We start from the raw sequence: 13860 nt of genomic DNA on the forward strand, positions 1-13860 counted from the left end.
TCGAGTAACAAAACCCTTTGGGAAAAACTATTCTCGGTCGAAGGGAAAAAGAGTACAACACAACTTCAATTTCGAAGTAAAATATGTCGACATCATATCCTTGGATCCTCCCCCTGATGTCGGCATCTTCCCATGATTACTTTCAGAGTTGTCCCAGACTGTTCCTTTAGTCATGTACTTTTCGAAACTGAATATCGGTAATGACCTAGAAAATAGTCTACCGTATCTCCCCCTGATTACTTTCGTTGGAGAGGAGATTATTGTTCCTTCATAATCAACAACCTTTGGATTGCAGTTCCTTTAGCATTCCTTTTATGTCTTTGCAGGGATAAAACAAACTCATGTCAATGGTTAATTTTAAGTACATGATTACATTCACTGTACCGTTCCAATGACGTTGCATTGGCGTTGAGCTATATCTAGCTAACAAGTTCCCTGAGGATGTAAAATTCTATCGAGTACATTATTATACTAAGTACAACAATGCGTCTATTGTACTTAGATATGGGAATTTCATCTCCCAACACATCTTCGTCATATTCCTTTGGACGAAATGGTTACTTACTTACATTTGAACCTCGACTAATCATGGGAGTGCTATCAGGATACATGTCTTTGTTAAATTTCCTGACAACTTTAGACATATGCAAACTGGTGGAATAATATACCACAAGCTCAGTATTCGTTCGAGCTTTCCCCAGATTTTTCATCTCAAATTTGGATTTCAAATAGCTTTTAAGGTCTCTTATTACATCAAGAGTACCCATCATGTTTGTACCATCGATATAGATAGCTACAGTTCCAAATCAGGAACTTTCTTGTGAATACGCAAGTAAAAATACCTTGCTTGTCTATCCCCTCCAAATCAAATAGTCACTCAGACAAGTATACAACATCCGCCTGATTGCTTCAATCTATAAGTGAGCGTTCTATCTAAATGTAAACGCACTCTGTGGTTTAGAGTCACTTGATTTGGTCAACAAAAGGCTTATCAAGTACTTTTGTAAATATCTTTTATCTCTTGATTCTTTCAGAGATTAGTAACAACCACATACATATGCTGCATTTCAAGTCCTTTTGAAATTACCAAGCTAACTAAGTAGCAGAACGCTATACCGTTCACTACAAGAGAACAATTCCAGGGTTTGTGAGAAACCTCGTGCCACAAGGTGAGTCTTTATACTTTAATACTCTTTTCTTCTCATTATGATTTGTGAAAAATTAATCATGTATGTGCAATAGGTTTTACACTTGGTTGGTTAGCACTACCACACCAAATGCCTATATATTTGTTAAAGAACCAAGTTCTACCTGGATTGTATAGGCCAAATATGCTCTTCATTGACATTAAGCAACAAGGAGTTTGGTTCGATCTCATCTTGTTATATTTTCTTAAGCAAGTATATATAAAATTAATCATCAATATGCTCGCATGATCTTTCCATTGACTCGTGCGCATTCTCATAATCCACTTGGGATGTCATTGTTATATGGAATCATTAAACTTCGGAGCGTCCTCCAGTTTGATTTATCGACATATTCAGAGACAATATTATGAAATGATTTCTGATGATATAAATAAGTTGTTCCTTACTCACTTACTTCCTTTCTAGGCGAGCATTGATCGAACCAAGTGGTCTCTCCAACTTCCTTTATGGAGCCACGGCCTCAACCACACTTCCACTAAGTGTAGTTGCAACACCTAAGTCTATGGTGTATATCCCGTATTGAGGATTTGTAACTTTGCAGATAGGTTTGCAGCTGGTATGTGTGATCTCATCACTTTTGCAACATCAGTGTACATTCTGAAAATCGAATATTCTTTATCACTTCACATTTACATTTGTGGAGTACAAGAATCAATATGAGACACAGTGGGTACACATCACGACAATTCCTGGCGTTCCTTTAGAAAATACTTTTTCTTATCTACCCCTAACGACGGTAAGACTTTCTCGTTAAAGTGATAACCCGCAAATCTAGTGGTAAGAGATCTCCTGCCAAAGATTTTAAAATACGGATAATTGTTGGAAATTCTTGTCCAACATAATCACTTAATCATTTTGATGACCCATCATAGTACGATGTGGAGTTGTAAGGGCACATATATAGTGCAACCAAAAATGCGTAAGAACACAAAATGTCAGGCTTATATCCAGTTACCAACTGGTACGCAAAGAATGGTTGACCAATTGTCGGTCTAAAACGAATAAGTGAAGTTGCGTGTAATATTGCATATTCCCCAAGCAGTCAAAGGTAGGTTTGTACGCATAACCATGCCTTAGGCACCATATGTAACCTTTGATGATAGCCTTTGCGAGACCATAGGGTATAGGATGCTCTACATTGATCCTATTAAACATATTATTCACGTTCCTAGTATGGGATGTGAATGTGTCAGATGTATTATTAGTTTCCGAATAATTCGGTAAAATTCGTGAATCATACATGAGTAATACGACGGTTTATGGTCTAGCGATCCTACAAAAGTAACAAACAAATATTTTTTTTTGTTGTTGTAAGGCGTTTGGTCCATGTGTTCGGGGCCCATCTATATGTAATCAGGATTCACCTAGCATATAAATAAAGGCTTATTCCTATGGTTCAGAGGAAAGAATTTATCGTGAGAATACTGTTTTAGAGTCCAATGATTTAAAAATAATATTCTTACAGGGGTGTATTGAATAAGGAATTATAAAGAAAATAAAGATTCCCGAAATTTCCATTGTATTCAATTCGGAATTATTTGGATTCCTTAAGTTTCTGAGGTATTTAATTTTATGAATATTAGACTCCATAAAAACCCGAAGCCTTCAATTGTTAGGGACCCAAGACTTTTGTGGAATCTTATGGAAATTACAAGGCAAAATATGTACATTATTTTCTTCCATAAATCTCAACCCAAGACATAGGACTTGCGGAAACTTACGGATTCTCATATATTGCTTATAAACTAGCACCACAACCACCCCTGCTACCATCACCCCTACCTCCACCAGCTGTCATACCTCCAACATCACCCTTCCACCAGTACCGCTATCTGTACCACCACCACCACCACAGTCAGCATTCCCGTCGCCAACATCTCCTTTACCACCACCACCACTACTACTACCAAGATCATCTCTACCTCCACGAGCATCGCTTCCACTAACACTGCCCCCACCAAAACCACCACCATCACCACCGTCATCCCTTCCTCCATCACCATTGGTCCACCGCCACAACCAACATCACTTCTACCACAACTACCGCCGCAACCACCATCACTAGCACCGCCGCCAACTCTACCGACAATATATCCCCATCAAAATAATTTTTATATTAGAAATTTATAATATTCGTTACTTTCCCATAAAAGAATCTAATATAATCTATTATATTCCATGAGACTTTTCTAGTTTCTGGCAAAACCAAAATACATTTTTATCCATATAATTCCTAATCCAATATACCCCTATTAGAGAAAGAAAATCGATTCTCAGAGATTTTAAATATGAGTGAGGATGTACAACCTTATTATAACCTAGAAGAAGCAATTGATCATTTTCAGGAATCGGGCGATCTAGAAATTAGGGAAATTGTGACTAGTCTATCTAGAGAGATTGAAAACTCTAAGTTTTGGGGTTATTATCATTCTTCATGTGTTTTGTCGTTGATTTTTAAGAAGATCCCTCACTTGGAACTTGAAATATTTGCCTCTTATTGTAGGGCTTAGAGCCCATAGGTGTGCGGTCCAAAACAAATGTCTTTTGGTTTTCCCATCTCCATGTATATACATGTAATATATCCATGTAACCTAAGATCTCGAATCAATAAAAATTCTTCTCTTCCTTGTCTCTTTGCTTTTCCCAATGATATACTGGAAAACGTTATCATGCAGAGCTCTAATCCTGTCACAAAATAGAGAATTTTTTGTTTGTTTGTTTTGATCATCGTCAAACAGTGATTTTTTTTTTTTTGGAAAGGCTCCATCGTAATCTGATTTTGGTACGTTTGTCCATTCATCCGTTTGTGTAAAGGTAAACGGAGACAATCTATCCTTTTCTTATTTTATTTTAATCAGTGAACTGTTACTGTGATGCTATAATTGAGATCCTAGTTGTGTACTATTGGCGATTTTGGTATGTATATGCTATGCTCTAATTTCTAAACCAGATGATGTGTGATTGGTAGTCATAAATTTTTTTATCATGTTTTGCTTTGTCTCACATACATTATGATACGAGAAATTTCCTCTTTTGACTATTTTCTCACATGATGATTCTGGCATATGTGAAATCCCATAATCATAATTGGGTGATTAACATTTGGTTAGTAATCTGTTTTCCCTGATTGGCATATGGGAAATCCTATAATCACAATTGAGTGATTAAACATTTGGTCAATAATCCGTTTAATTTCATAATATAATGATGATAATGATGTATTTCGTGCGTGATTGGTGCGTGATTGGTGCGGCCGTTGGAATCCTCTGGGAACGAGGAGAAAGGAAATCTCTGAAATATGTCCAGTGGGAAACGAACGTTTGTGCGAGAGAAAGAAGACGGATCCGATCCGATCCAGGCAACATGACCTGATCCAACTCAGTCCAGTCAACTCGGTCCAACTCGGTCCGGACAATCCGACCCGGTCCTGTCCTGTTTTAGTTTTGGGACGTGTGCGACTAAGTATGTAGCGGTTCTGTCTATATACGGTGGGAACCAAAAATGTGAGGTATGTAACTAAAGACCGAATATTCGTTGGGCTTATTTATTTGTTTCTACAACATTTTTTTTTCTCAAGATAAGTCCACATGATATAAACGGTCAATTTAAGAATTTTGGTCTTAATGCTATTTGTTCTCTTGAATATGATATTTGCTATAGTTGAATGGTGCATTTTGTTTAATTGGTTGTACCAATTCAATTCCGATGTATTTATTTGGGGTTTAGAAGTACTTGAGCACCATTGTTGTGTACTTGATATTTTCTTCCCAAAATTTGAAATGTTCCGTGGGATGCAATCCACTGGATCGACTATTAAGAGTCGGTATTTTCAAAAGATACGTTGCAAATAAAATCACATGTATTCCAATTTTTGTGGAAGAACTCACAAAAGATGATATGAGTCAGAAAATTTCAATTTATCTACTTCATTTATAATACTAACGAACCGGTATATGTTGAAGTATGACGACAAGAGAATTAATTATTTTTAGTAATATATTCAACCTAAAGTAAGTGGTTGAGATTTGTAGTGAGATTCTCTTGGCCTATTGAGATAAAGAAATTTCTCAAATAAAGCTAAATGTAGCAAAATTGAAAATGAAAAGTACCCCGAAGTAATAAGGGTTAGACGTAATGACTCATATAAAGCGTGTGAAAAGGGTCTTATATATCATGAGACAAAAATGTATTTTTTTTTCCCAACAGTAATGACACCAAAGCATAGGTATCAATTGAACATGGGATCAGCTAAAATGTAATGCTAGCTCCCATCATAAATAAAAGAGATGGAAATGCACCTGGTCATAGATGTTGGTATATATAATGTAATATGTACATGTATCATAATAGCAACCAATTTTCACATCAACTTTAATGACAACAAGAATTTTGCCTGGCCAATTGACTATCTTATCGAGCGCAGCACTGCTCATTTTTTTCAAGATAGAACAAAGACGTCGCAAAATCTCTAGATGTACCAAGAGATAATCACACCTTGTTAAACTCCCAAGTAATCCGTGCAAATGGATATCATGTGGAACATCAAAATGATGAGAATGTAATTGATTGCATCTTTTATAGTTTCTAATATATTTGGAAGGAAATATATTTTAGAGAAATGAATGAGTCAATCTAGTGCAATATAATTCACTATAATATTTGGATTATTGAATCCATATTGACTCCGACTATGAAATGTTGGAAACTGACTCATACGGGCTTTGGGTATAACCATAAAGAAACTTTGGTTGTGACATGATGATTGTTTTGAAAGAACTCATACAAATATCACTTTATTTGAGTGAACGAAAATGGGAAAAAGATTGACAGAATGCAAGGTGACGGCATATCTCTCAATAAGTGTTTTCTAAATTACTAGATGCACAACCCCCCTTCCCATTATGCTTTTAGGTAAGAAAGCATATCAGTCACTTTTACAATGTCTTCAGTAAAACAGGATCGAGACCATCCTAAGATGCAAATGGTAAAAATTCCATATTACAAAGAAAACAAGGTGAAATTTAGAAAAATATTCATGCAGAATGCAGACCATAAAAGTGACTTATGGCTCTGGTGAATGTTTTGACATTTTGGACTAGTTACAGTTCCCAAGAAATTTGCGTTTGGAAAACTACTAGCACATATTTTATATGTAAGGGCTCACCACCCCTTGTAAATGCGAGTGAATGTACATCAAAAGGACTTGATGGTTATTGCATGTTTAATAGGATCAGTTCATAGCATCCTATTGTAGATGGGGAAAAACGATTTGCTGGTTTTTAAGGAATTGAGGAGACGACCGTACGGAGGAGACTCCTCAAACCGAGCGAAATGTTAAACCTCACACAGATGCACTGCTGCAAAGGGGGTGCTTTATATTCGAGAGATCAATCTGTAGTACTCCGGCCTAAATCAAGACAATGACCGTTCCAGAGTAAATTCGGTCACAAGAGAGGATGGGTTGATCTGTAGGAGGGAAGCTGGGAAATGTGTGGAATCAATGGTAATCAAAGATTGTGGGTGTGTGAATTATGAATATGATAAGCTTTGAATGATTGAAATTGCTCAATTGAGAGTAGTTGCTCAATTGATGAGTTGATGATCTCGTGTTGTCGATGAGACGTGAGATTGATGATACTGTTGATGCTTCAATCATGATTCAGAAACTTATTTATATTGCTGGAATTTTAGACACCATGATCCCATGAAGTGTGACAGTTGATGGAATCAAGGAGTGGGAAAGTGGAGATCGTGTTTGAAACCAGTTGCTCAACATGTGGAGACTTGGTCGATTTTCCACCCACTACCTCGTGAATTCCTTCAACTGACTGCACGACTTTCTCACATTCCATCACGTGTTTGAACACACGTGCCGTAGACCGCCAGACCAAAACCCTAAGTGATATCCCCCCAAAGTGACACGATTGACGTCTCGTGGTATATTAGTCAATTGATGACTTCGTGGTTTGATGGGACGATGAGTCCATGTAGTTACTGAGTTGAACATGATGTTCTGAAACTCATGAGTTGAACATGTCATGAGACAGAGGTATAGTTCTTATGATGAAGTGAGCAAGTATTGCTCATTCGATGGATCGTTGAATATTGATTGTTGAACCAATATTCCTTGGTTTGAGAAAATATTTATCATCTGATCAAGTGTTGCTCATGTGATGAATTGTTGAATATTTGATCGTCTGAGCATGTGTTGCTCATCTGATGGATTATTGGCAGTGTACCAAAAATATTAATTAGAATACTGGTCGTCGAACCGAGCATAATTAATAAAATTAATGACCATGAGGCCGTCGTAAAATTATTAAGGTTGGAATCTGGAATGATGATCCTTGGATTCAGAAACCCTAATTTGATCAATTGATGATCAATTCATGGATCGTCATAAGTTTAACCATAGGACGAAGGAGGGAGCGACTATATGGGACCGTGGATAAACCATGTAGTGTCCATACGCTCACGTGAGCAAATACGAAGAACTCCTGAAGAGTTGACGATTTGTTGGTGGAAGAATGATTAAATGCTGGCTTAATCATTTATTCAAAAATGCTCATCTGAGCCTTAGGTGAGAAAACCTAATTAATTATGACGAGGCGAGGGAACGACCATGGAGTCATGAAACTGGCCCTGGGTTGTCACGTGACTGCTTGACGATCACTTCATGAAAATGCAAAGTGTTTGGAAGAGTTTTGGACCTAATACGAGCAATTGTGCAAATTAGGTCAAAACTGTGAAAATTGATGGGACCGGCTTCCGTGAGCCAAAGAGCCAATCTTGGTCGGTCAAGATAGAATGCTCGTGTCCCCAAGGCGTCCGCGTCTCAGTCCTGGGAATTTTGATATTTTCTGGCGTGCAATTGATCATCCATTCAAGAAAATATGCCAAAATTAGGGTTTCGACGAAACTGAGGAAAACACCATGAGATGATGAAAAATAATTATAAAATAAGGAATGAGGAGGCGTGAGACCGCCGTGGTCAAGGCATGGTCGTCCGGTCGTGACCACGGTCCCTTGGTGCCTTTTCCTTAATTTTATAATATTTTGATGATTTTATGAAAAATTCATGAATTTTGAGAAATTTGATGAATTTAGGGAGTTTCCATGAATTGAAGGAGTTTTCATGAGTTCATGGAAGCAAAATATTAAAATAATAAAAACACGGGCGTGTGGGGCCATGGAGGCATGGTCGGCCGGCTATGGACCGGTCCCACGAGTTTTTCATAATTTTTTAATATTTTTAGGTATTTTTGATGATTTGAGGGAATTTTTCCTAATTTGAGAGAAATCCATAAAATCAAGGAATTTGATGAATTCAAGGAAAAATAGGATAAATAATAATAAAATAATAAAGCAAAGGGCGTGTGGGACTGGCTAGGGCATGGCCGGCCGGCTAGTGGCCCGGTCCCACAAGTTTTCATTATTTTATTTTATTTTATTATTATATGATGATTTGTGCAAAAAATACCATGAAATCAAGGAGTTTTTTCATGAAATTAGAGAAATAATAATAATAATAATAATAATAATAATAATAATAAAATAATAAGGAACCGTGGGGTGTGGGGTCGGATGGGACCAAGGCATGGACAGTTGGCCAATGGTCACTCCCCACACTCCTTTCCTTAATTTTATATTATTTTTTATGGATTTATGGAAGTACCACGAAACCGAGGAGCTTCCTCGAGACGAATGAGATTTGATCAGATGAGAGAATTTTCATCAAATCATGGAAAATAATAAAAATGTATTAAAAATATAAAACTGGCGATCACGGCACGGTCGGTAGGTCGTGTGTCCGTGTTCCCAGCAGCTTGGTCAATATTTTTAATTATTTATTATTTTCTTCCCTATTTTGCATAGGTTCATCGTTTCGTTGTATTTTGAAATACTCGTTCGTGCGGTGACTATTAGTGTATCGTCGTTGAATACACTTTCATCATTTGGATCGGGGCTTACTTAGAGGTAGCTCAGACACCCGGTTGTTGATTATTTATTACTAATTGTGGAATTCAGTGGAGAATAATTCACAAAACGGAGTAATAAGATGTTTATTATTAATTTATAGGATCAGCTGAGGATTCGACTACGAATTTAGAATAATAAAGTGAGCGTTACCATTCCATGGGATCGTAGATTCGACCATAGAATCGGAGTAATTAAGATTTATCTATTACCATTTATGAGACCAGTTGTGGATTCGATCATGAAATCGGAGTAATGAGATAATATAGTTAATGCTATTCTATGAGATCGAGCCGTGGATTCGATCATAGAATCAGAACAATTGTTTATTGACATTCCATGGGACCAGTCGTGGATTCGACCATGGAATAGGAGCAATTGTTATTGCCATTCCATGGGATCAGTCGTGGATTCGACCATGGAATAGGAGCAATAATAGATTATTCTGGGAATTCAATAGTGAATGTCACGGCAGAATTAATCTTAATTAGGAATAATTAACTTTGTGGCTCTATACTAGCAGAACAAGCTGTCTAGGAGCATTAATTATCCCGATATGAGCTTGTCGGTAAGTCATATCCTTTATATATTCAGGGTAAACTCGTTGTTTGTTCCTGAAGACGTTATCGCTCTATACTAGCAGAGCAAGCTGTCTAGGAGCCGTCCATCTCGTGATACTATATAGAAATAATCACTGAAAGTGTTCAGTATTCATGAGATATGCCGTTGTCCAGTCGTGAGACTACATATCTACATGTACTTTGAGAGAAAGTACTCTCCGTTGAGAATTCATGAGAGACCCGTGCCTCGATACTCACGTCTGATTGCTGGATCATAGGCTCGTATAATCACGAGTTTACGATTTTATCCCTTGTTGAAAATCCACCATCTACATTAAGTCCCCTGCTTACTGAGGAAAACCATGTTCCTCAGTCAGCATTAAATGGTGATTTTCCGGCCATAAATTATACAAGTAATTGAACTTAGTCGTAAGTTAGGACATTACCGAATTTCGAGAATATGAGAAAACCATGACTTGATGAAGGCTTCAGTGCCATGATTAGAGCATCATTTGATGAGCATAAATTGGTGTAAACCGCTGGTTTGGACGATGGAACCTTGGTCGTTTAGGATTTGCGGGCCGGGCCCAATAAGGAAATCCTTGTGAAATTAGGTTTTGGAAATAAAATTTGGTATAAAAGGAATTAATCCTTTTCTTTTTTTTATTTCTTCTTCACACACACGGCCAGCACCTTCTTCACCTCTCCATCACCTTCACGTCAGCAGCGAGTGGAGGAAAAAAAATTGCCGGAGCTTCGCCGCCGTTCGACCGCCGCCGATCGTCCGTTCGGCCAATTCCGGCCACCGACCAGGTAAGCCCGTTTTTTTTTTGTTTTTTTTCTGATGTCCATGAGTATCATGGGTTGTTCATGCTTTGATCATGATGAAGTTATATACATGTGTGTATATTAGTGTGAGTTTTATGAAAAAAAAACCATCGTTTTTGAAAACGTATGTCCGTTCGATCGTTAGTTTTGAAAACTAACTATAATCCCCGATTTAGGAGAGATTTTTTTCTTTAGTATATGAACCTAGGTCCAGTGATAAAACTTAGTGTATGAGCTTTCATGTGTACCACGATTTTATCATAAAAGGAGTAAATTTTCACGAAATCGAAATAATCCTTCGTTTTAAAGGCAAATTACGACGACTCGAAGGGAAATTCATATGATGAACTTGTGTCCAATGATAAAATTTTTCTTATGAGATTTCATGTAAATACAAAACTTTATCATATGTATGAGATGTGAGCTTTCACAGTATTTTGAAATAAACCTTCGTTTTAAAGACAAATAACGACGATACGAAGGAAAAAAATAGTTTGTTTTTTTTACATATATGCAGCCGTGACATATATTGTGCAAAATATGATGATATATTTTATTTTCATGAGTTTGTTTTCATTAAATAAAATCCTTGAGAGTTCATGTATGCAAGTTGCATTAATTGCTGCTTTTTTCGAAAAATCAAAGCGTGTGTTTTGAGGAACCTTCGAAGATAGACGATATATTTATGATGAAATATTTTATTGCTATAAACTTTATAGGTCAGTTGTGTGAATGCTCACATTATGAAAATTTTGTCTGTGATTTCATGAAAAATCAATTTCGGAAATTAAATAAAGTTTCGTTCGTTTTTGCAGTTTCGAAGAGGCGAACGATTTTGAGGTGTTAACTCTTACGACATAACTACTACCATTAGTAGAATTGTAAAGAGGTAAGAGTTCAGAGTTACCTTTTTTGCTGATGTTGGTTTGTTTACATAGTAGTAATATTTGATCTTCCGGTTCCAGAAAATGTCGACCAACAATAATACCAATTACTATTACTGGTATTCCTCTTCTTCTTCCTCTGGCTCTTCTGATGAGGATTACGATGCTTCTGTAGCGAAATCAAAGGCTAGGGTTACCCATGAAGGGGCGAAGCCTAATGTTCCCTTGGGTGAGCGAAGAGTCTCTTTTGGTGAACTCAAGAAAAGAGGAGCTGAAGACAAAAAGGAGGATGCCCGTCAACGTGAGAAAGATCTCACCTGGCGTAAGAGACAGAGGGTTGAGGAGAAGCATCGATTCTTGGATGGAGTGCCTTATGATTCTGATGCTGATGCTTCTTAAGAAGATATCACATGGGAACCATCCGAGCGTTACATCAAGCCTGACCGACATGAAAGAGAGCATCAGAGGATGATGAAGAAAATTGAAGCTGAAGCTGCAGCAGAAGATGACTCGGATTCAGATGATGATGATGTTATCTTCCGTCCGCCGGACTTCACCAATGATTCTGACAGTGACTCTGAAGAAGATGATTCCGAGAAGGATAGTGACGATGAATCTGACAATTCGGATGAGTTCGACGAGTAGTTTTACTTCCATCTTCTTTAGACGTTAGAGCATTCCCTTTTAGTCTTCATAGTGGATATCTTTCTTTTGACTGTTTAAATGACTTTACTTCAATTAGACTTTTCTTCTGAATGATGAACATTTTGTTAACGTCGATTTCTTCTAATCCATGACATGGACCAATGTCCATACATCCAAATTCATCATGACTTGTCGATTTTCATGAGAAGTAACATAACACACGGTTGAGAATTTCTGACGTGTACAAGGATGCGTGGCCTATCCTTTTACCCGTGATGTTCAGTCCCCAGTGCGTTATTTTCCTCAGCGTCTTCAGTATCGATCTTTGAAGCCTATGGTTTCAGTGAAACTCGTAACTGAGTCGACTATTCGCGAGTGATGACTATCGCCTGATATATATATCTTCAAGACTCCAAATCTATGATCCACGCAAATATTTATTCCATTCCTGAGTCAGTTTCATCGTGCAGAGAAGTTTTTGATCCTACCTCCTTGCCGTCATGTCGAGCAATAGCATTTCTTCTCAAGATGATCTTCAGTCGAAGCGTGAAATAGCAAAGTCTATCTTAGTAAGTTGTACATTTCTTCTTCTTCTTATCCTTTCTTGTCCCTGTTCGATCGAGATTGTTGATCACAAGAGAATGATTTGACATAGGACTGTAAGAAGAATGCTACTCCTCATAATGCTAGGCCTAAGCGGACTGTTAGATCTCCTGCCCGGTATGGATCGGCTCGTGCTGAAGCTGGATCGTTTGTAAGTAAACCTATGACTCTTGAGATTGTACTGAGTCCCGGGATTAACACTCCTTCGTTTCATCATAGGCGGATGTCCGTGTCGTCGTCGATGCTAAACGAAGAAAGAGTGGAAAGTCCGTGACCGTGGTTGAGGTTGAGGAAAGCAGCAACCATGCATGTGAAGATTCTGCAGGATCCTTGGAGACTGGAGACAGTGTCCATGTTCGTGAATACCCAACCGCTGGACTCTTATTCTAAGCTCCATTGATTAATACCTTCCCAGACAATGAAGTGGTCGGTGGATTCGTGATTCCCAAATGTCATGCGCCTCTGTACACCAAGATTTGGAAGAGGTATGGTCACATTACTACCACAGAAGTGTGGAAAGGTTTTCTTCCAACTCTTTTAACCACGGTAGCGGGGCTATTGCCGATCATAGAGGAAATGAACCAGATGTATTTGCGAGACGTCAAAAACCATGAACTGCACAAATGGGATGAAATGATCTCGAATTGTGAGATATTGCGATTCAATGTAAGCTGGATCTGTCGTCGTCTTGAGATAATCAAGGTTCATAAGGCGGCAGAGGCTGCCGATGCAATTTCCATGAAAGCTGCTTTACTGGATGAGGAGAGGATACTGTCTCTGGAGTCAGCAAGGGTTGAGAAAGCGGTCGAAGACTTGAAGGCAAAGACTAAGATTTTTCAGAAGAAGCTTGACGAGGCTTCTTACAGGGATTATCTGTTGCTGGGTGGTTTGCTCTGAGTGAGCATTTGTGGTTGTTGCTTTTTAAATAAATCTGTGTTTCTAGTTAGGTGAAACAGTTGATCATGGTATGAACGAATTTTGCTCATTTATGAAATGTTTAATGAACAAAGGAGCATTCGCATGCTCTTTGGAGGAATGAAATTACATTTTTGAAAATGCTTGAAATGATGAAGAGGTAGTTTGTTTCGTGGATCACGCATAATAAGCTTTGAGCCATTTACCATTGATGATGTTTCCTTCCTTTCCTCCATTGAT

The 13860-nt window shown here is 37.9% G+C and overlaps 1 protein-coding gene across 1 annotated transcript in view; it reads right to left on the reverse strand.

Annotated features, from left to right (window-relative positions):
- Positions 1-3002: 3002 nt before the first annotated feature.
- Positions 3003-13860, reverse strand: part of LOC113295205 (protein FAM98B-like) — a 46956-nt gene continuing 36098 nt past the window's right edge. Inside the window, exon 3 of the mRNA XM_026543549.1 lies at positions 3003-3199. Within this exon, the coding sequence (XP_026399334.1) occupies positions 3003-3199 (197 nt within the window). The remainder of the gene's footprint in view (positions 3200-13860) is intronic.

This window comes from Papaver somniferum, chromosome 7 (assembly GCF_003573695.1).
Source record: "Papaver somniferum cultivar HN1 chromosome 7, ASM357369v1, whole genome shotgun sequence".
NCBI lineage: Eukaryota > Viridiplantae > Streptophyta > Magnoliopsida > Ranunculales > Papaveraceae > Papaver > Papaver somniferum.